A 24,451-nucleotide genomic window follows, 5' to 3' on the forward strand; every position below is an offset into this window, starting at 1 on the left:
TTCTCTCACCATCTCTCACCATCTCTCTCTCCTTCTCGCTCTCCTTCTATCTATCCTCCTCCCTTTCCTTCTCTTTCCTTCTCTCACCTTCTTTCTCCTTCTGTCTTCATCTCTCTTTCCTTTTCTTTTTTCTCTCCTTCTCTCTTCCTGTCCTGCTCTTATGCTATCCCTAACACACCTTTACTCCTGCCTACTTGCTCTCTCTCTCCCTCAACCCACTACCTCTGTACCTTTCCCTCCACACCCCCATCCCTCCATCCTGTTCTCCCTTCCACCCCCCTCCCTCCATCCTTCCAACGCCTCCACACCCCTCCCTCCATCCTCCTCACCCCTCCACAACCCCCTCCCTCATCTCCCCTACTTCCACACCCCTCCCTCCATCCATCCTTCTGCCCCCTTCCCTTCCCTTCACTCCCCTCTCCTTCCTCTCTCTCTGTCCCCTCCCTTCCCCCTCTGAAATAATAGATTGGGGGGGGGGGGGGTTAGCTGACTGGTCTGTAGAGGTCAGGTGACCAAACGGTCAGCCCTGCAGCTTAAAACACAGTCATGCCTGGCCCTTTGTTCCAACACACATACAGTATGCACCTCATGCACACACACACACACACACACACACACACACACACGCACACGCACACTAGTGATGTGTCGTTGACTCATAACTCGTAGTCCCCGCGGTTATATCTGCAGGGCGGTGTGGGTTTAGGGCCATAACATATTTTATGGGCTATTTTATGTGTGTTGATTGTGAGGCGCTGTACACATTCGACAGTCACAAGACGGGGACTTTAAAAATGGCACGTTAATAAGGGAACTAAAAGACTACTGTTCAGATGGTTTAAATGGAACAGTAGTCTGAGATCTGGACACTGACTGATGGTCTATAACCTTTCATAAAGCCTCATATAATAACTATAACCCCTCGCATAACCTCACATAATGTTAACTATAACCCCTCACATAATGTTAACTATAACCCCTCACATAATGTTAACTATAACCCCTCACATAATGTTAACTATAACCCCTCACATAATGTTAACTATAACCCCTCACATAATGTTAACTATAACCCCTCACATAATGTTAACTATAACCCCTCACATAATGTTAACTATAACCCCTCACATAATGTTAACTATAACCCCTCACATAATGTTAACTATAACCCCTCACATAACCTCATAATAATGTTAACTATAGGTCTAGCTATTGCATTTTCTCCCCGGTCCCTAAATGTATTTGCTGTGCGAAAGAAGCAAGAGATGAAAGAGAATATTTTACCGACTTCAACCATGTAGAAGCGTTCATTCTATCGATTTATGACATTCGAGTGAGCAAAATGTTTTTTTTGTATTCTAGGGCAACAAGTAATGACAGAAGACAAGCTGTATGTATCGTATTATAGACAAGTTGACTAACTAATAGCCTACTGAATGTCCCAAATGTTCATAGGCCTGTCTAAAAAATAAATTAAAAAGTCGCTCTGTCATCTCTTACTGTAATCCGCAATCTCTGTATTAGCGGGTTAGGGTCGAGTGTCTGCCTCTGATTTTCACTTTATCACATCTTTTCGGGCGGTTGCGGATGGGTTATTAGCAATTGCTGGCAGGTGCGGATGAACAAACAGCAGGTCTGATGTTGGGGCGGGGTTGTATGAGTAAAGCGGGGGGGGCTCCTGGGTTACAAGCCCCAAAAGGACAATAGCCCAGCGCTCCCCTCACTTCCGAAACGAGGCCGGTCTTCGCCCCTCGTATTTAGTAGAGAACCCGGGTTCATTAGAGGGGGCCCTGCAGGCAGGCTGCATGTGATCAGTATCCTCCAGACACACACAGACGTCGACCCGTACGCCCCATTCTTTGAACATGACTCTGACCTGGCCGTGGGGGGGGGCCAGAGGGGCGGGGGCGGAGGAACAAATGGGTCCTGGTCAGGACAATGGACGTGTGACAGCCCTATTCAGTTCTAGCTACCCTCCATTCAGCTGTGTTACTAGCAGCTAGCTACCCTCCATTCAGCTGTGTTACTAGCAGTTAGCTACCCTCCATTCAGCTGTGTGTTAGTAATAGCTAACTACCCTCCATTCAGCTGTGTTACTAGCAGTTAGCTACCCTCCATTCAGCTGTGTGTTAGTAACAGTTAGCTACCCTCCATTCAGCTGTGTGTTAGTAACAGTTAGCTACCCTCCATTCAGCTGTGTTACTAGCAGTTAGCTACCCTCCATTCAGCTGTGTTACTAGCAGTTAGCTACCCTCCATTCAGCTGTGTTACTAGCAGCTAGCTACCCTCCATTCAGCTGTGTTACTAGCAGTTAGCTACCCTCCATTCAGCTGTGTTACTAGCAGTTAGCTACCCTCCATTCAGCTGTGTTACTAGCAGCTAGCTACCCTCCATTCAGCTGTGTGTTAGTAACAGTTAGCTACCCTCCATTCAGCTGTGTGTTAGTAACAGTTAGCTACCCTCCATTCAGCTGTGTTACTAGCAGCTAGCTACCCTCCATTCAGCTGTGTGTTACTAGCAGCTAGCTACCCTCCATTCAGCTGTGTTACTAGCAGTTAGCTACCCTCCATTCAGGTGAATGGGTAAGACAAAAGATTGAAGTGCCTTTGAACGGCCATGCCCCGACGAATTGAAGCTGTTCTGAGGACATATATATTACTATGAAATAACACATATGGAGTCATTTAGTAACAAAAAAAGTGTTAAACAAATCAATCTATTTTAGATTCTTAGTAAAAATAAATTAACTGGTGAATGAGTAGGTATGTCCAAACGTTTGACTTGTACTGTGTGTAAATATCTGTTCTGTTATAATATCCACCCTGCACAGCCAGAAGAGGACTGGCCACCCCTCATAGCCTGGTTCCTCTCTAGGTTTCTTCCTACCTTTTTGGCCTTTCTAGGGAGTTTTTCCTAGGGAGTTTTTCCTAGCCACCGTGCTTCTTTCACATGCATTGCTTGCTGTTTGGGGTTTTAGGCTGGGTTTCTGTACAGCACTTTGAGATATCAGCTGATGTACGAAGGGCTATATAAATAAATTTGAACACACACATACTGTATATAGTGGTGTGTATGGACAGTAGTTATATAGGATGAGCCATGATTAGAATACAGTATACTGTATATAATGGTATGTATGGACAGTAGTTATATAGGATGAGCCATGATTAGAAGACAGTATATGCAGTGCCTTCGGAAAGTATTCAGACCCCTTGACTTTTTCCACATTTTGTTACGTTACAACCTTTTCCCACATTTTGTTACGTTACAACCTTTTCCCTTCGTTAATCTACACACAATACTACATAATGACAAAGCAAAAACAGGTTTTTAGAAATGTTTGCAAATGTATAAAATAAATGAATAACTGAAATATCACATTTACATAATTATTCAGACCCTTTACTCAGTACTTTGTTGAAGCAACTTTGGCAGCGATTACAGCCTCGAGTCTTCTTGGGTATGACGCTACAAGCTTGGCACATCTGTATTTGGGGAGTTCCTCCCATTCTTCTCTGCAGATCCTCTCAAATTCTTTCAGGTTGAATGAGGAGCATCGCTGCACAGCTATTTTCAGGTCTCTCCAGAGATGTTAGATCTAGTTCAAGTCCAGGCTTTGGCTGGGCCACTCAAGAACATTCAGAGTCTTGTCCCAAAGCCACTTCTGCATTGTCTTGGCTGTGTGCTTAGGTTCGTTGTCCTGTTGGAAGGTGAACCTTCGCCCCAGTCTGCGGTCCTGAGCTCTCTGAAGCAGGTTTTCATCAAGGATCTCTCTGTACTTTGCTCTGTTCATCTTTCCCTCGATCCTGACTAGTCTCCTAGTCCCTGCTGCTGAGAAACATCCCCACAGCATGATGCTGCCACCACCATGCTTCACCATGGGGATGGTGCCAGGTTTCCTCCAGATGTGACGCTTGGCGTTCAGGCCAAAGAGTTCAATCTTGGTTTCATCAGACCAGAGAATCTTGTTTCTCATGGTCAATGTCCTTTAGGTGCCTTTTGGTAAACCCCAAGCGGGCTGCCAAGTGCCTTTTACTGAGGAGTGACTTCCGTCTGACCACTCTACCATGAAGGCCTGATTGGTGGAGTGCTGCGGAGATGGTTGTCCTTCTGGTAGGTTCTCCCATCTCCACAGAGGAACTCTGGAGCTCTGTCAGAGTGACCATCGGGTTCTTGGCAGTGGTGTAAAGTACTTAAGTAAAAATACTTTAAAGTACTACTTAAGTAGTTTTTGGGGTATCTGTACTTTACTATTTATATTTCTGACTACTTTTACTTCACTACATTCCTTAAGAAAATATTATACTTTTTACTCCTTACATTTTCCCCGACACCCAAAAGTACTTGTTACATTTTAAATGCTTCGCAGGACAGGAAAATGGTCTAATTCACACACTTATCAAGAGAACATCCCTGGTCCTCCCTACTGCCTCTGATCTGGAGGACTCACTAAACAGAGAACATCCCTGGTCATCCCTACTGCCTCTGATCTGGAGGACTCACTAAACAGAGAACATCCCTGGTCGTCCCTACTGCCTCTGATCTGGAGGACTCACTAAACAGAGAACATCCCTGGTCATCCCTACTGCCTCTGATCTGGAGGACTCACTAAACAGAGAACATCCCTGGTCGTCCCTACTGCCTCTGATCTGGAGGACTCACTAAACAGAGAACATCCCTGGTCATCCCTACTGCCTCTGATCTGGAGGACTCACTAAACAGAGAACATCCCTGGTCATCCCTACTGCCTCTGATCTGGAGGACTCACTAAACAGAGAACATCCCTGGTCATCCCTACTGCCTCTGATCTGGAGGACTCGCTAAACACACATGCTTCGTTTGTAAATGATGTCTGAAAGTTGGAGTGTGCCCCTGCTTCCTGTAAATTAAGAAAATGGTGCCGTCTGGTTTGCTTGATATAAGGAATTTAAAATGATTTATACTTTTGATACTTAAGTATATTTTAAACCAAAGACTTTTATTCAAATAGAATTTTATTGGGGTACTTTTACTCAAGTCATTTTCTATTAAGGTGTCTTTACTTTTACTCAAGTCATTTTCTATTAAGGTATCTATACTTTTACTCAAGTCATTTTCTATTAAGGTATCTATACTTTTACTCAAGTCATTTTCTATTAAGGTATCTTTACTTTGACAGTTGAGTATTCTTTCCACCACTGGTTGTTGGTCACCTCCCGATTGCTCAGTTTGGCTGGGTGGCCAGCTCTAGGAACAGTCTTGGTGCTTCCAAACTTCTTCCATTTAAGAATGGGGTATTGTGTGTAGATTGATGAGGAAAATGCTCCCTACTCCTGTAAACTCTCATCTATACCTTGTCCTGAAACCAAGGTATTTATTACAAATAGTAATGTGTATTCTGGTACTATGCAGCTGCTAATGAATGCTAATGGTAGCATTGGGATTCCTCTAACCCTACCCCTCTCTCTCCTCTGAAGTTAGGCTTAACACCATAGAGACAATGCTAACACTTGATCTCTCCCTCTTATCCCTCCCAATCAATTTATGGGCTTTATTGGCATAGGAAACACATTATTATTTGACCCCGCTGGTCATCTATGAACATTTGAACATCTTGGCCATGTTCTGTTATAATCTCTACCCGGCACAGCCAGAAGAGGACTGGCCACCCCTCATAGCCTGGTTCCTCTCTAGGTTCTGGCCTTTTCTAGGGAGTTTTTCCTAGCCACCGTGCTTCTACACCTGCATTGCTTGCTGTTTGGGGTTTTAGGCTGGGTTTCTGTACAGCACTTTGAGATATCAGCTGATGTAAGAAGGGCTATATAAATACATTTGATTGATTGATGTTAACATTGCCAAAGAAAGTGAAATAGATAATAAACTAAAGTGAAATAAACAATAAAAAATGAACACTAATCATTACACTCACAAAAAAATCCAAAAGAATAAAGACATTTCAGATGTCATATTATGTCTATATGCAGTGTTGTAACGATGAGCAAATAGTTAAAGTACAAATGAGAAAATAAATAAACATAAATATGGGTTGTGTTTACAATGGTGTTTGTTCTTCACTTATTGACCTTTTCTTGTGACAACAGGTCACAAATCTTGCTGCTGTGATGTCACACTGTGGTATTTCACCCAGTAGACATGGGAGTTTCTCATTGGCACACTGTGGTATTTCACCCAGTAGATATGGGAGTTTCTCATTGGCACACTGTGGTATTTCACCCAGTAGACATGGGAGTTTCTCATTGGCACACTGTGGTATTTCACCCAGTAGACATGGGAGTTTCTCATTGGCACACTGTGGTATTTCACCCAGTAGATATGGGAGTTTCTCATTACCAGTTGTTAGTATTGTCACCTGATGCTTTAGACTACCTCTCACTGTGATCTTCTTCTCCAGGCTGTCTGTCCAACCTGCCTCCCAACACCAAGAAGATCTGTAACTCCTACGAGGAGCGTCGTAAACAGGCCACCGCCATCGTCCTGCTGGGGGTCATCGGGGCAGAGTTCGGGGCGGAGTTGGAACCTCCTAAGCTGCCGTCTCGTGCCAGGACCAGTGGACAGGCTCCAGAAGGTTTCGGACTGACCACTGGAGGATCCAACTATTCTCTGGCCAGACACACCTGTGAGTGGACACGTCATCATGCTCTCTCTGTCTCTGTCTCTCTGTCTCTGTCTCTCTCTCTCTCTCTCTCTCTCTCTCTCTCTCTCTCTCTCTCTCTCTCTCTCTCTGCTCGGCACACGTGAGTCTCTCCGTCTCCATATCCGTCCTTCTATCTTTGTCTCTCTCTTTCTCTATCTACCTCTCTCGCCTGCGAGTGGCTGCTTTCTCTCTACAGTATATGTTGTTCTGAGAATATGAGTGGTTATATATCAGAGTAGAGTACTTGGTGACGTTGTGAAGTCTGAGAGCTTTCAAGAGTTTTAGCCTCGATAGGAATGAATAAGTGACTTTCACCATTTTCACACTATTGTGGATGCTCCAGCTGATGAAAGCACACCGTTATGAAACTAAAATAATACACAATCTCACACTGACACACTCACACTGCCACACACTGACACACTCACACTCACACACTGCCACACACACACACACTGACACAGACACACACACTGACACAGACACACACACTGACACAGACACACACACTGACACAGACACACACACTGACACACTCACACTGACACACTGACTCTGACTGTGTTGTAGTGAAGAGAAGGGAAGGCCAGATGAATAATCTACCAGGTAGCTAGCTCTCCCAATGGTGTGGCTCTGCAGGTCTCCCGCTCTACCTCTCATTGCCTGAGGTCTTTATTCATATTGTTGAAAGTTTAAATCCCTCTCACCTGCCTGCCTGCGTTAGTTAGTTCACCACTCTCACCTGCCTGCCTGCGTTAGTTAGTTCACCACTCTCACCTGCCTGCGTTAGTTAGTTAGTTCACCACTCTCACCTGCCTGCCTGCGTTAGTTAGTTAGTTCACCACTTTCACCTGCCTGCCTGCGTTAGTTAGTTCACCACTCTCACCTGCCTGCCTGTGTTAGTTAGTTCACCACTCTCACCTGCCTGCCTGCGTTAGTTAGTTAGTTCACCACTCTCACCTGCCTGCCTGCGTTAGTTAGTTAGTTCACCACTCTCACCTGCCTGCCTGCGTTAGTTAGTTAGTTCACCACTCTCACCTGCCTGCCTGCGTTAGTTAGTTAGTTCACCACTCTCACCTGCCTGCCTGTGTTAGTTAGTTCACCACTCTCACCTGCCTGCCTGCGTTAGTTAGTTCACCACTCTCGCCTGCCTGCGTTAGTTAGTTAGTTCACCACTCTCACCTGCCTGCCTGCGTTAGTTAGTTAGTTCATCCCTCTCACCTGCCTGCCTGCGTTAGTTAGTTAGTTCACCACTCTCACCTGCCTGCCTGCGTTAGTTCACCACTCTCACCTGCCTGCCTGCGTTAGTTAGTTAGTTCACCACTCTCACCTGCCTGCCTGCGTTAGTTAGTTCACCACTCTCACCTGCCTGCCTGCGTTAGTTAGTTAGTTCACCACTCTGCTCCACACAAAGAATGGTGTGCATCTGTGTTCACAGAGAGGGAAAGAATGATGCAATCAATGTGGAGTTCCCCATTCAGAGCAGAGCCCAGGCTGTCACCCTGCAGAGAGAGAGAGCAGACCTACTGAATGAAATGAATGAATGCTTGATTTGTCTGGCTGCTCCTGACTTTGTGAGTCAACAGTGCCTAGGTTAGAAACACGCAGGGAGAATATCCTGGTCTGAAGGCTGCTTACATTTCTCCTGGCTGTCTGGAGAGAGAGGAAAGTGAGAGAGAGAGAGAGAGAGAGAGGAGGGGGATAGAGAGCGAGGGAAGAGGGGGGGAGCGGGAAGAGGGGGAGAGCGAGGGAAGAGGGGGGGAGCGAGGGAAGGGAGGGGAGCGAGGGAAGGGAGGGGGAATAGAGATAGAAAGGGGTGGGGGAGAGAGAGGGGGACAAGTCAGGGGGAGAGAGGGAGGGGGAATAGAGATAGAGAGGGGTGGGGGGGAGAGAGAGGGGGACAAGTCAGGGGGGAGAGAGGGAGGGGGAATAGAGATAGAGAGGGGTGGGGGGAGAGAGAGGGGGGAAAGTGAGGGGGGGTAGAGGGAAAGGGGAGAGGGGGATAGGAAGAGGGGGAATAGGGGAGGAGATCAGAGAGCGAGGGGAAGGGGGGATAGAGAGAGAATACAGGGGATAGAGAGAGAATACAGGGCATATTGGAATGCAAACATTTCCACCACTTTGATCCTCTGAGCTGTCAATCAAACCGGAGAAAAAACAGAGTCGGGAAGGAGAGAGGGTGAAGGGGGATCGTATGTGAATACTGATGTCTCTATGGAGGGGGAATGGCTGTGTTATGCTATCGCCATGGTAAAATCATGTGGATAAGGACTGCTTAGTAAAGTATTAAAATAATATAATATGTGTGTGTGTGTGTGTGTGTGTGTGTTTAGTGAGAATATGTATTTGGTCTGAAGCCGATAAAAAAGGAAATTCACATGAGCACCACAATGCCTACTCCACCCATGCTCTACCAAGGTTTTACAGCACCACAATGCCTACTCCACCCATGCTCTACCAAGGTTTTACAGCACCACAATGCCTACTCCACCCATGCTCTACCAAGGTTTTACAGCACCACAATGCCTACTCCACCCATGCTCTACCAAGGTTTTACAGCACCACAATGCCTACTCCACCCATGCTCTACCAAGGTTTTACAGCACCACAATGCCTACTCCACCCCATGCTCTACCATGGTTTTACAGCACCACAATGCCTACTGCACCCATGCTCTACCAAGGTTTTCCATCCCACAGCTTTGTCCTACTACAGTAGTTATGTTGGTATTGTACTTCAGATGATGTGTATACAGGTTGTTTAGGAGTCAAACCTTCTCATTCATGCTCATAGAGGAGGAGCTTCCACAATAACGTGATTTTTATACCACATACAAGTTAATGTGGTGTGTGAAGAATCCAATACTTTAAGGCATTATCCCATTATGCTACCTTTTCATGATTTTACGCTTACAAGACCATCAGGCTTGATTGAGCTGTTTTGTCTTGTAATAATGTGGTGCATGCCTGTATTTCCTGAAACCTCGTATAATAGCAATACATCATAATAAAATCCTATGACGGTCAGTAGGTGCCCAACATAACAACAGTTATGTGGTGTGGTGGACCCAGTAGAGCCTGTCTACCTTCCTGATTTCTGTAACTGTTGGCTTACCTGAGTAATGTTGACATAAGCTCAGAACCACTTGTGTTTCAAACATGGTCCTGTTTGATCAATTGCTGTGCTGACCAATGAACAGTATATTACCTCTGTCAAAATAATATGTCGCTTAAAAGTTGTTTCTACTTGATCAGCAGTTTACACATGACTTCAGCCTTATATGCCAGTTCGTTAGCTAGCTAGCTTTCAGCTGACTGATGTTAGTTAGCTACAGAGGCTAGCCGCTGGATTTTGTACAAGCAAGCTAATGTTAGCTAGCTAAAGTTAGCAAGTGAGCTACCTAGTTAATCAAATGATCTTCTTGCGTTTATTGATTAACCTCAGCTGGAATACCACCACATAGCTAGCTCAATAGAGGAGCCTAGGTTTGTTCACATACACTTCTTATGACTGGCAGCATGGCGCAAGCACCTGTGTTGTTGCCGAGCAACCGACCCAATTACTTTTATTTCTTATTTTTGTTTTAATTTTTTAATTGCATTGTTGGTTAAGGGCTTGTAAGTACGCATTTCACTGTAACACCTGTTGTATTCGGTGCATGTGACAAATAACATTTGATTTGATTTGTTCTTATCCGTCGCCTAGATATTGAGCGAGTTCTGGACCAAAAAATTGTCTGACGACCCTAATGCTGACGACCCTAATGCTGACGACCCTAATGCTGACGACCCTAATGCTGACGACCCTAATGCTGACGACCCTAATGCTGACGACCATGTTAAATATCCGGTATGTGGTTTTCGGGTAACAGCCAGACGGCTCATGACGAGAGGTGGGGAGGGTGTTGTGTCCCTCCCAATCAAGTTGATTTGCACATTTTTATCAAGATTGGTATCAAATTGGCTTAGATATGATGGTAGGGAGATTTTAACACTGAGCTTCAACCAATGCCTATATAGATGTGACTATTGTCACCTCTATAATATTCCCTATAGGGTTACATAATATAGGGAAAACAATAAGGGGAGTACAGTAGTTGAGACTGCACTTGCTGTGTTTTGTGTTGTTGTGCCTAACATTATTGTAAGACAGTACAGCTCTAAAACCTTCATTTATACGGGGACCTTGAAGGGCCTCCATTTCCCAAAAGTGACCCTAAGGCAAAAAACAATATGGCGGCTTCTGACTGGCTTCTCTAGGACCTTGTAACTGTTATGAGCCGTCTCCAGCCTTATTTGACTGGCTTCTCTAGGACCTTGTAACTGTTATGAGCCGTTTCCAGCCTTATTTGACTGGCTTCTCTAGGACCTTGTAACTGTTATGAGCCGTCTCCAGCCTTATTTGACTGGCTTCTCTAGGACCTTGTAACTGTTATGAGCCGTTTCCAGCCTTATTTGACTGGCTTCTCTAGGACCTTGTAACTGTTATGAGCCGTCTCCAGCCTTATTTGACTGGCTTCTCTAGGACCTTGTAACTGTTATGAGCCGTTTCCAGCCTTATTTGACTGGCTTCTCTAGGACCTTGTAACTGTTATGAGCCGTCTCCAGCCTTATTTGACTGGCTTCTCTAGGACCTTGTAACTGTTATGAGCCGTTTCCAGCCTTATTTGACTGGCTTCTCTAGGACCTTGTAACTGTTATGAGCCGTCTCCAGGCTTATTTGACTGGCTTCTCTAGGACCTTGTAACTGTTATGAGCCGTTTCCAGCCTTATTTGACTGGCTTCTCTAGGACCTTGTTACTGTTATGAGCCGTTTCCAGCCTTATTTGACTGGCTTCTCTAGGACCTTGTAACTGTTATGAGCCGTTTCCAGGCTTGCCTATTGGTAGATAATGATCTAGTGCCTACTGACCTTCAGGCTATGCAACAACAACAAAAACTTGCCATCCCAACCCTCCCACTTACCACTGACTTTTCTGGTAAATACTCTGTTAAGGGGAAAACAATACTTGATACGATTGTGATGTGTCGTCGTCTCTCACCTAGTTATCTTAAGGTTAAAAAGGCGTGTAATTTTAAGTGTCTCTGGATAAGAGTGTCTGCTAAATGACTGTAAAGATGTCGAGACTGAGACGTTACTGGGGGGTGAAGCTGATCTTTACCCACCATGCATCACACCGGTAAAGAACAGCCATTAACCCCACCATGCATCACACCGGTAAAGAACAGCCATTAACCCACCATGCATCACACCGGTAAAGAACAGCCATTAACCCCACCATGCATCACACCGGTAAAGAACAGCCATTATCACACCGGTAAAGAACAGCCATTATCACACCGGTAAAGAACAGCCATTATCACACCGGTAAAGAACAGCCATTAACCCCACCATGCATCACACCGGTAAAGAACAGCCATTAACCCCACCATGCATCACACCGGTAAAGACACACACACTTGTAGTTATTAACATGAGCCTATAAAGACGTTGATGTTTGCTGTGATTTAGAGAACGATGCTCTGTCTCTCGATCAGAATAAAACTCTGAGGAGGGAGATGACGTGTGAAAGCGGCAGATAAAACAAACAAACATGTTGAAAAATTCAGTTGATGCTGTTGGATCATAGTCACCTTGGACCCGTGAAAAGTTTGTCCTAAAGTAGAATATATTTCTGAAGAGATACGCACAGACAGATTGCTGAAGATTTGACATGAAATTGGACATCTGTCCCATGCCCTGAGGACATTAGGAAATGGCTTCAAAACCTGCCACTAGGGGCAACGATGAACGATATTATCATCAAGTAGGCTTGGGTTTTTCTAGGGTGTTGTGGACGGACGTGACTCCAGATCCGAGACTCTGGATCCGAAGGTCTCGTGTTAAATCCCAGTGGTAGAAAATAGCTGTGCAGCGACGTTTCCCCATCCAGCCTGACAGAGCATGAGAGGATCTACATTATACCAAACCTTAACTTAACGTAATGTTTTAACCCTATCCAAAACCTTAACCTTTTTAACGTTTTAACTTTAGAACAACTTTGAAATTTGAATAAAAGATAAAAGGTGTAACACTGCAGTGGGACCACATCTCTCCAGATAGAGACCTGTAGTCCCAGCCACCCATCGGTCCTTGGGTCTCCAACCCAACAAGCAGTCCTCCAGTCTCCGTGGCGATGGCGTGCTGGGAGGAGTCTGCCATAGATTATTGTGATTGGCTCTGTGTGTTCTCATCTAGGCTCAGACCTAGAATCCTCTGTGTGCTTGCATCCCGAATCGCACCCTATGTAATGTAGTGCACTACTTTTGACCATTTGCACATAGGGTAGTGCACTATATAAGGGAATAGGGTTCCATTTAGGATGCACTCAGAGTAGATGATCTGTACTGCTCCCCAGCCAATAACCCGTCTAACAGCAGGGCAATATATATTTCTGATCCCCTGGGGACAGAGCCTTTATCAAGTGTGTAAGGTAATATCTTTCTACATTATTGGAACTATGTGACCAGCAACTAAGCAAAACACCATGGTGCAAAGAGAGGGTTGTGATGACGCTGGTCCTTCTATATAGACCGAGTGTACTAAACATTAAGAACACCTTCCTACTATTGAGTTGCACCCATTCCTCAGAGATGCTGGCCCATGTTGACTCCAATGCTTCCCACAGTTGTGGTCAAATTGGCTGGATGTCCTTTGAGCGGTGGACAGTTCATGATACACACGGGAAACAGTTGACTGTGGAAAAACCCAGCAGCTTTGCAGTTCTTGACACAAACTGGTGCGTCTGGCGCCTACTACCATACCCCGTTCAAAGGCACTTAAATATTTTGTCTTGCCAATTCACTCTCTGAATGACACACATAAAATCATTGTTTTACCTGTCTCCTCCCCTTCATCTACGCTGATTTGAAGTGGATTTAACATAGCATTCGTCTGTGTCATTTAAAGAATGTTTTGTCCATTCAGTGTATATAGCTATAGTATATAGCTGTGTGGGTGGTTGTTAGGTACGCAACACCCTGCTACAACTCAACTCCCCGTGGAGTGAAAAAAGGTATGGGACTGGAGGTATAGAGGTATGGGACTGGAGGTATAGAGGTATGGGACTGGAGGTATAGAGGTATGGGACTGGAGGTATAGAGGTATGGGACTGGACGGAACCAAAGTAAGAGTTAAAGATCCCCCTCTCCTACCTACCCACTGGTTACCTATTCTTAGCGCCACCTGTCTCGCTAAACACAACACAGGGGAGGGTCCGCCCAGACAGAGTAAATACTATGGGTATATGTATGCCCGCAGGCCTCTTGCCTAAACACTCCCAAGGTGCCTTCCTCTTCACCCCCCTGGGAACAAATGATACACTATAATTCAAACTCAGTGAATAATTTAAATAAACCAAAAACACTAGGTACTATGGTATACACATACCTCTACAGGAGCGGCTACAAAACACTTTCAACACATTTACCTGACCAACACAGCACATACAAAGAAGCTCTCTCTCCTAACAAAGGAACACTGGCTTTTCAAGCTGCAGAACGAGTCGGTAATTACAGACAGCTGTATTCCCTAACGAGAGGGTGGGGTCAGAGCACCAATTAGGGATGGACCGACCAATCAGCTGCTTTGGAATCCATCCTGAAATACACACATACAACCCACAACAACACAGAAACTGGGGGACGTAACAATGGTTGTAGGAACACTACATGCCATCACCTTGTTGATTTCTCTGATTCTTTACTTGGTGCCAGAGGAATTAGCCTTTAAAGGTGCAATCTGCAATAGCGGTTCAATATGGCGGTTCACTGATCATGTCAGTTAATGGTATTTACAAAAAAAGCTGGGCTGCTGTTTTGGCTGAGAAACAAAAAACAAATGACAGGTTTTGTTTTTTATGACTGACCCCATTTAGTGGACTGATCGATTGTTTGGTCGACCAAGCTTTCTTTGGTTGAGCAGTCATTTGTTTTCCCATAAGACACCTGTCTGATTGTCGCTGGTCTTTGGGATTGCACAGTACATCACTCAAAGACATGTGATAATGAAATTGTACATGATGAATACAATGCCTTCGGAAAGTATTTAGACCCCTTTACTTTTTCCACATTTTGTTAAGTTACAGCCTTAATTCTAAATTTGATAAAATAAAAATCCTCAGCAATCTAAACACATTACTCCATAATAACAAAATAACAAAGCAAAGGTTACTAGAAATGTTTTCAAATGTATTAAAAAATAAAACACAGAAATACTTGCCATCACACAGCATACAAGACATTCATACTTTGAAATGTAATGAAGGGTTTTAGTTAAAAAAATTAAATATCAAAGGAAGCTTTGATTAGCCTAAAACAATAAATAAATCCTAATTCACGAATGCAATGCAAACTGTTCTTAGTCTGCTGTAATAAAAGGCTTTAGATATATGTATTTGTTTGCTCAGAGTTGTTGGGGCTGCAGTAGGCTGCTCAGAGTTGTTGGGGCTGCAGTAGGCTGCTCAGAGCTGTTGGGGCTGCAGTAGGCTGCTCAGAGCTGTTGGGGCTGCAGTAGGCTGCTCAGAGCTGTTGGGGCTGCAGTAGGCTGCACAGAGCTGTTGGGGCTGCAGTAGGCTGCTCAGAGCTGTTGGCTGCAGTAGGCTGCTCAGAGCTGTTGGGGCTGCAGTAGGCTGCACAGAGCTGTTGGGGCTGCAGTAGGCTACACAGAGCTGTTGGCTGCAGTAGGCTGCACAGAGCTGTTGGGGCTGCAGTAGGCTGCACAGAGCTGTTGGGGCTGCAGTAGGCTGCACAGAGCTGTTGGGGCTGCAGTAGGCTGCACAGAGCTGTTGGGGCTGCAGTAGGCTGCTCAGAGCTGTTGGCTGCAGTAGGCTGCTCAGAGCTGTTGGCTGCAGTAGGCTGCTCAGAGCTGTTGGCTGCAGTAGGCTGCTCAGAGCTGTTGGCTGCAGTAGGCTGCTCAGAGCTGTTGGCTGCAGTAGGCTGCTCAGAGCTGTTGGCTGCAGTAGGCTGCACAGAGCTGTTGGCTGCAGTAGGCTGCACAGAGCTGTTGGGGCTGCAGTAGGCTGCACAGAGCTGTTGGGGCTGCAGTAGGCTGCTCAGAGCTGTTGGGGCTGCAGTAGGCTGCTCAGAGCTGTTGTAGGCTGCTCAGAGCTGTTCCCAGCGTCGTCCGGGTTTGGCCGGGGTAGGCCGTCATTATAAATAAGATTTTGTTCTTAACTGACTTGCCTAGTTAAATAAAGGTTACATTTTTTTTAAAGACAATGCTCCGATCATTGGCTGAGCACTCCCAACCCATATGAATCTCTAACCCCAGTTGACTACTTTAAAATGGTTGAACCCTCGTATAGCAATGTTCATGCAAAAACAGGTTATTTCCATGTAATGATCTCTATACATCCCCATGGAACAGGGAAGCGCATCACTGCCTTATCCGGTGATGTCACAGCCTTATCAGATTGTTACCCCAGCACCACCATCCCCACCGGAGACAAAGTAGTAGCTAGCTAGCGAGATGGAGAACGCGGAGGTTATTTTTAATAAGGGAATTTTGCAAGTGGCTAGTTTGCATCGTCTACCTTCATTAAAGCCACTGCAGAAACGTTGGTTTTAATCACAGCGTGATGTCTGTCTACAGGCAATGGAAGGAGTTTGGTTTTCCAGGCTTGGTCCGCATACCCAAACTCGTGATTTGTTGAGAGAATTGTCTGTCTGAAGAGGACCCTCCCCGGGATTATTATTATTTTTTTTTTAAATGTCCAAGAATCTGACAGCCTATCCAGACATAATGCTGTTGCTTAAGGTCTGGGATTTCAGAGACTACTATCTATCATTAGCTAACAGCAGACTGCTATCTCTCACTAGCTAACAGCAGACTGCTATCTCTCACTAGCTAACAGCAGACTGCTATCTGTCACTAGCTAACAGCAGACTGCTATCTGTCACTAGCTAACAGCAGACTGCTTTCTGTCACTAGCTAACAGCAGACTGCTTTCTGTCACTAGCTAACAGGAGACCGCTATCTCTCACTAGCTAACAGGAGACTGCTATCTCTCACTAGCTAACAGCAGACTGCTATCTCTCACTAGCTAACAGCAGACTGCTATCTCTCACTAGCTAACAGCAGACTGCTATCTCTCACTAGCTAACAGCAGACTGCTATCTCTCACTAGCCTATCTCTCACTAGCTAACAGCAGACTGCTATCTCTCACTAGCTAACAGCAGACTGCTATCGCTCACTAGCTAACAGCAGACTGCTATCTCTCACTAGCTAACAGCAGACTGCTATCTCTCACTAGCTAACAGCAGACTGCTATCTCTCACTAGCTAACAGCAGACTGCTATCTCTCACTAGCTAACAGCAGACTGCTATCTCTCACTAGCTAACAGCAGACTGCTATCGCTCACTAGCTAACAGCAGACTGCTATCTCTCACTAGCTAACAGCAGACTGCTATCTCTCACTAGCTAACAGCAGACTGCTATCTCTCACTAGCTAACAGCAGACTGCTATCTCTCACTAGCTAACAGCAGACTGCTATCTCTCACTAGCTAACAGCAGACTGCTATCTCTCACTAGCTAACAGCAGACTGCTATCTCTCACTAGCTAACAGCAGACTGCTATCTCTCACTAGCTAACAGCAGACTGCTATCTCTCACTAGCTAACAGCAGACTGCTATCTCTCACTAGCTAACAGCAGACTGCTATCTCTCACTAGCTAACAGCAGACTGCTATCTCTCACTAGCTAACAGCAGACTGCTATCTCTCACTAGCTAACAGCAGACTGCTATCTCTCACTAGCTAACAGCAGACTGCTATCTCTCACTAGCTAACAGCAGACCGCTATCTCTCACTAGCTAACAGCAGACTGCTATCTCTCACTAGCTAACAGCAGACTGCTATCTCTCACTAGCTAACAGCAGACTGCTATCTCTCACTAGCTAACAGCAGACTGCTATCTCTCACTAGCTAACAGCAGACTGCTATCTCTCACTAGCTAACAGCAGACTGCTATCTCTCACTAGCTAACAGCAGACTGCTATCTCTCACTAGCTAACAGCAGACTGCTATCGCTCACTAGCTAACAGCAGACTGCTATCGCTCACTAGCTAACAGCAGACTGCTATCTGTCACTAGCTAACAGCAGACTGCTATCTGTCACTAGCTAACAGCAGACCGCTATCTGTCACTAGCTAACAGGAGACTGCTATCTCTCACTAGCTAACAGCAGACCGCTATCTCTCACTAGCTAACAGGAGACTATCTCTCACTAGCTAACAGCAGACCGCTATCTCTCACTAGCTAACAGGAGACTGCTATCGCTCACTAGCTAACAGCAGACTGCTATCTCTCACTAGCTAACAGGAGACTGCTATCTGTCACTAGCTAACAGCAGACCGCTATCTCTCACTAGCTAACAGGAGACTATTAAATCAAGTCAGGAAACTATCTAAAAATTGAAATACGAATAGTAATAAAAACGAATATCAAAACACTACTATAATAACCTTGCTAAATACACACACACACTGGTCTAAAGTAAAGATATTTCACACATACACTCTTGAGATTTCTTGTTTTGTAGAGCTGAGAGGACTGTAGGTGTCCTGTCTGTCTCTCTCTGTCCTGTCTCAGCCTCGGGTCTCTCTCTGTCCTGTCTCAGCCTCGGGTCTCTCTCTGTCCTGTCTCAGCCTCGGGTCTCTCTGTCCTGTCTCAGCCTCGGGTCTCTCTCTGTCCTGTCTCAGCCTCGGGTCTCTCTCTGTCCTGTCTCAGCCTCGGGTCTCTCTCTGTCCTGTCTCAGCCTCGGGTCTCTCTCTGTCCTGTCTCAGCCTCGGGTCTCTCTCTGTCCTGTCTCAGCCTCGGGTCTCTCTCTGTCCTGTCTCAGCCTCGGGTCTCTCTCTGTCCTGTCTCAGCCTCGGGTCTCTCTGTCCTGTCTCAGCCTCGGGTCTCTCTCTGTCCTGTCTCAGCCTCGGTCTCTCTGTCCTGTCTGTCTGGGTCTCTCTGTCCTGTCTCAGCCTCGGGTCTCTCTCTGTCCTGTCTCAGCCTCGGGTTCTCTCTGTCCTGTCGCAGCCTCGGGTCTCTCTCTGTCCTGTCTCAGCCTCGGGTTTCTCTCTGTCCTGTCGCAGCCTCGGGTCTCTCTCTGTCCTGTCTCAGCCTCGGGTCTCTCTCTGTCCTGTCGCAGCCTCGGGTCTCTCTCTGTCCTGTCTCAGCCTCGGGTTTCTCTCTGTCCTGTCTCAGCCTCGGTCTCTCCCTCACTCTCTGTCTGGCTCTCGCGCTCTCTGTCTGGCTCTCGCGCTCTCTGTCTGGCTCTCGCGCTCTCTGTCTGGCTCTCGCGCTCTCTGTCTGGCTCTTGCGCTCTCTGTCTGGCTCTCGCGCTCTCTGTCTGGCTCTCGCGCTCTCTGTCTGGCTCTCGCGCTCTCTGTCTGGCTCTCGCGCTCTCTGTCTGGCTCTCGCGCTCTCTGTCTGGCTCTCGCTCTCTGTCTGGCTCTCGCGCTCTCTGTCTGGCTCTCGCTCTCTGTCTGGCTCTCTCGCTCTCTGTCTGGCTCTCTCGCTCTCTGTCTGGCTCTCGCGCTCTCTGTCTGGCTCTCGCTCTCTGTCTGGCTCTCGCTCTCTGTCTGGCTCTCGCGCTCTCTGTCTCGCCTCTGTCTCTGTCTGCCAGAGGGTTGGTTGAGGATTGCAATCTTTTGGCTACGTGTATTCATGTTATATAATAACAACTCTGCTCCATAGGACCAGTTGTAGAGAGAGGAGGGCAATCTAGAGGTCAGACATGGTGTACATTCTGTGTCTACTCCTACTAATGCTGTAAAATATACTAAACATATTATAAAATATATCTTTAACAAGATGTCGGCCTTAAGGGATGATATTGTATTTGAATAAACCTTCTGTATTTAGTTTCCTGTGTTTCTACCATAAGGTCATTCATTACAGACTCTTGTCTTTGTGAGTTCAGACTATAGAATGACATCTAGAATGTTGTGGCTGGGACGATGGGATTCCCCTTAGTATCGTGGCAAGGAAACATAACACAAAGTGGATTTAACTTCTTTTAGTGAAACAGCTGCAATGTTGTAAACAGACAGACATTATGTCGTGATCCAGAGTCACGTTGATTGATTTTCCAACTTATACACACAATATTTTACATACAGCAGGTTTTTAAAGGACCAACGAGTTTGGTCTGCTTCGTGTTCTACGTTTGACATATTGCGATACTCGTCACAGCCCAACAAGAATATCTATGCTTCTGACTCAGTATTGAATGTGTATGAAGTTGTCTCCTTGGATACCGGAGGGCTCTTGTTTGTAGCAGTGGCTGTCTGTCTCCTGATGTTTTGTCAGTCCTGTGTGTTGAAGGCCATCGCTCTCTCTGACTCGACCTCTCTTCCTTTTCTTCTCTACATCTGTATGTTCGAGGGTCAGGTGTCTCTTCTCTTCTCTCTCTTCCCCCATGTGGCCTGAGACGCCCTGCCAGACCCTTTCAATTAGTGTGTTACCCGGGGCAGTCCCTCTGCTCACACTGCACACACACACACACACACACACACACACACACACACACACACACACACACACACACACACACACACACACACACACACACTCACACACACTGCACACACACACAACGCACACACACACACACACACACACACACACACACACACACACACACTGCACACACACACACACACACACACACACACACACACACACACACACACTGCACACACACACACACACACACACACACACACACACACACACACACACTGCACACACACAACACATTTCATTGTCTGCGGGAAATCTGTGCTCTCGTAATTTCGATGTAAACAATTCCAGAAAATGCTCCACCATCAGTTGAGGTTGATAATGTCTGTAAAACATTTTCTGAAATTGTTTACATCAAAATGACTAGTGATTTTATTTGGCCCGCCTGAGCAAATTGTATTTTTTTTATTTGAAATGTTTTATTGTTGGACATTAAAAGAGTGTAAAAAAAACACCAGGAAATCATCTCCAAGTGCATCTTGTAAATCTGTTCCAAAGTATTTCCAGGTAAAATATGTGATCATATACAAATGTAAACAAGGTATGAGAAGATTATGTTTTAATCAAATATTAAATCTGTTTGGGCATCTTGCGGTCAATTTGCAGTCTACAAATGATTTGTAATTATGTTCCAGCCCCCTGATCATTCGCTCAAGAAAGAATCAGCGAGCGGCTGAATCTAGTTGATGATCCCTGGTCTATAGTAACGGAGGAGACTCCAGACAGCCCTCCTCAAATCAAATCAAATGTTATTTGTCACATGCGCCGAATAGTGTAGACCTTACAGTGAAATGCTTACTTTGCAAGCCCTTAATCAACAATGAAGTTCAAGAAAGACTTAAGGAAATATTTCAGAAATTAACTAACTTAAAAAATATATAATAATAATAATAATAATAAAAAGTAACACAATAAAATAACAATAACGAGGATATATACAGGGTATTACGGTACAGAGTCAATGTGGAGGCTATATACAGGGGGTACTGGTACAGAGTCAATGTGGAGGCTATATACAGGGGGTACCGGTACTGAGTCAGTGTGCAGGGGTACAGGTTAGTAACGAGGCTATATACAGGGGTACAGGTTAGTAACGAGGCTATATACAGGGGTACAGGTTAGTAACGAGGCTGTATACAGGGGTACCGGAGTAATGAGTCAGTGTGCAGGGGTACAGGTTAGTAACGAGGCTATATACAGGGGTACAGGTTAGTAATGAGGCTATATACAGGGGTACAGGTTAGTAACGAGGCTATATACAGGGGTACGGTACTGAGTCAGTGTGCAGGGGTACAGGTTAGTAATGCGAGGCTATATACAGGGGGGTACCGGTACTGAGTCAATGTGCAGGGGTACAGGTTAGTAACGAGGCTATATACAGGGGGTACAGGTTAGTAATGCGAGGCTATATACAGGGGTACAGGTTAGTAACGAGGCTATATACAGGGGTACAGGTTAGTAATGAGGCTATATACAGGGGGTACCGGTACTGAGTCAGTGTGCAGGGGTACAGGTTAGTAACGAGGCTATATACAGGGGTACAGGTTAGTAACGAGGCTATATACAGGGGGTACCGGTACTGAGTCAGTGTGCAGGGGTACAGGTTAGTAACGAGGCTATATACAGGGGGTACAGGTTAGTAATGAGGCTATATACAGGGGGTACCGGTACTGAGTCAGTGTGCAGGGGTACAGGTTAGTAACGAGGCTATATACAGGGGTACAGGTTAGTAACGAGGCTATATACAGGGGGTACCGGTACTGAGTCAGTGTGCAGGGGTACAGGTTAGTAACGAGGCTATATACAGGGGTACAGGTTAGTAATGAGGCTATATACAGGGGGTACCGGTACTGAGTCAGTGTGCAGGGGTACAGGTTAGTAACGAGGCTATATACAGGGGGTACCGGTACTGAGTCAGTGTGCAGGGGTACAGGTTAGTAACGAGGCTATATACAGGGGTACAGGTTAGTAATGAGGCTATATACAGGGGGTACCGGTACTGAGTCAGTGTGCAGGGGTACAGGTTAGTAACGAGGCTATATACAGGGGGTACCGGTACTGAGTCAGTGTGCAGGGGTACAGGTTAGTAACGAGGCTATATACAGGGGTACAGGTTAGTAATGAGGCTATATACAGGGGGTACCGGTACTGAGTCAGTGTGCAGGGGTACAGGTTAGTAACGAGGCTATATACAGGGGGTACCGGTACTGAGTCAGTGTGCAGGGGTACAGGTTAGTAACGAGGCTATATACAGGGGTACAGGTTAGTAACGAGGCTATATACAGGGGTACAGGTTAGTAACGAGGCTATATACAGGGGTACAGGTTAGTAATGAGGCTATATACAGGGGGTACCGGTACTGAGTCAGTGTGCAGGGGTACAGGTTAGTAACGAGGCTATATACAGGGGTACAGGTTAGTAATGAGGCTATATACAGGGGGTACCGGTACTGAGTCAGTGTGCAGGGGTACAGGTTAGTAACGAGGCTATATACAGGGGGTACCGGTACTGAGTCAATGTGGAGGCTATATACAGGGGTACAGGTTAGTAACGAGGCTGTATACAGGGGGTACAGGTTAGTAATGAGGCTATATACAGGGGTACAGGTTAGTAATGAGGCTATATACAGGGGTACAGGTTAGTAATGAGGCTATATACAGGGGTACAGGTTAGTAACGAGGCTATATACAGGGGTACAGGTTAGTAACGAGGCTATATACAGGGGTACCGGTTAGTAACGAGGCTATATACAGGGGTACAGGTTAGTAATGAGGCTATATACAGGGGTACAGGTTAGTAACGAGGCTATATACAGGGGGTACAGGTTAGTAACGAGGCTATATACAGGGGGTACAGGTTAGTAACGAGGCTATATACAGGGGTACAGGTTAGTAATGAGGCTATATACAGGGGTACAGGTTAGTAACGAGGCTATATGCAGGGGTACAGGTTAGTAACGAGGCTATATACAGGGGTACAGGTTAGTAATGAGGCTGTATACAGGGGTACAGGTTAGTAACGAGGCTATATACAGGGGTACAGGTTAGTAACGAGGCTATATACAGGGGTACAGGTTAGTAATGAGGCTATATACAGGGGGTACAGGTTAGTAACGAGGCTGTATACAGGGGGTACAGGTTAGTAACGAGGCTATATACAGGGGGTACCGGTACTGAGTCAGTGTGCAGGGGTACAGGTTAGTAACGAGGCTATATACAGGGGTACAGGTTAGTAATGAGGCTATATACAGGGGGTACCGGTACTGAGTCAGTGTGCAGGGGTACAGGTTAGTAACGAGGCTATATACAGGGGGTACCGGTACTGAGTCAGTGTGCAGGGGTACAGGTTAGTAACGAGGCTATATACAGGGGTACAGGTTAGTAATGAGGCTATATACAGGGGTACAGGTTAGTAATGAGGCTATATACAGGGGTACAGGTTAGTAATGAGGCTATATACAGGGGTACAGGTTAGTAACGAGGCTATATACAGGGGTACAGGTTAGTAACGAGGCTATATACAGGGGGTACCGGTTAGTAACGAGGCTATATACAGGGGTACAGGTTAGTAATGAGGCTATATACAGGGGTACAGGTTAGTAACGAGGCTATATACAGGGGGTACAGGTTAGTAACGAGGCTATATACAGGGGGTACAGGTTAGTAACGAGGCTATATACAGGGGGTACAGGTTAGTAATGAGGCTATATACAGGGGTACAGGTTAGTAACGAGGCTATATACAGGGGTACAGGTTAGTAATGAGGCTATATACAGGGGTACAGGTTAGTAACGAGGCTATATACAGGGGTACAGGTTAGTAACGAGGCTATATACAGGGGTACAGGTTAGTAACGAGGCTATATACAGGGGTACAGGTTAGTAATGAGGCTATATACAGGGGTACCGGTTAGTAACGAGGCTATATACAGGGGTACAGGTTAGTAATGAGGCTATATACAGGGGTACAGGTTAGTAATGAGGCTATATACAGGGGTACAGGTTAGTAACGAGGCTATATACAGGGGTACAGGTTAGTAATGAGGCTATATACAGGGGTACAGGTTAGTAACGAGGCTATATACAGGGGGTACCGGTACTGAGTCAATGTGGAGGCTATATACAGGGGGTACAGGTTAGTAATGAGGCTATATACAGGGGTACAGGTTAGTAATGAGGCTATATACAGGGGTACAGGTTAGTAATGCGAGGCTATATACAGGGGGTACAGGTTAGTAATGAGGCTATATACAGGGGTACAGGTTA

At 45.8% G+C, this 24,451-nt stretch overlaps 1 protein-coding gene across 3 annotated transcripts in view; it reads left to right on the forward strand.

Moving 5' to 3' along the window:
- LOC106572123 (WD repeat-containing protein 7) overlaps window positions 1-24,451 on the forward strand; it is a 376,679-nt gene that overhangs the window by 250,692 nt on the left and 101,536 nt on the right. For all 3 annotated transcript variants that reach the window (XM_045693965.1, XM_045693962.1, XM_045693964.1), the window contains one exon: window positions 6,392-6,616. In XM_045693965.1, coding sequence (XP_045549921.1) covers window positions 6,392-6,616 — 225 coding nt within the window. The remainder of the gene's footprint in view (window positions 1-6,391; window positions 6,617-24,451) is intronic.

This window comes from Salmo salar, chromosome ssa01 (genome assembly GCF_905237065.1).
Source record: "Salmo salar chromosome ssa01, Ssal_v3.1, whole genome shotgun sequence".
Taxonomy (NCBI): domain Eukaryota; kingdom Metazoa; phylum Chordata; class Actinopteri; order Salmoniformes; family Salmonidae; genus Salmo; species Salmo salar.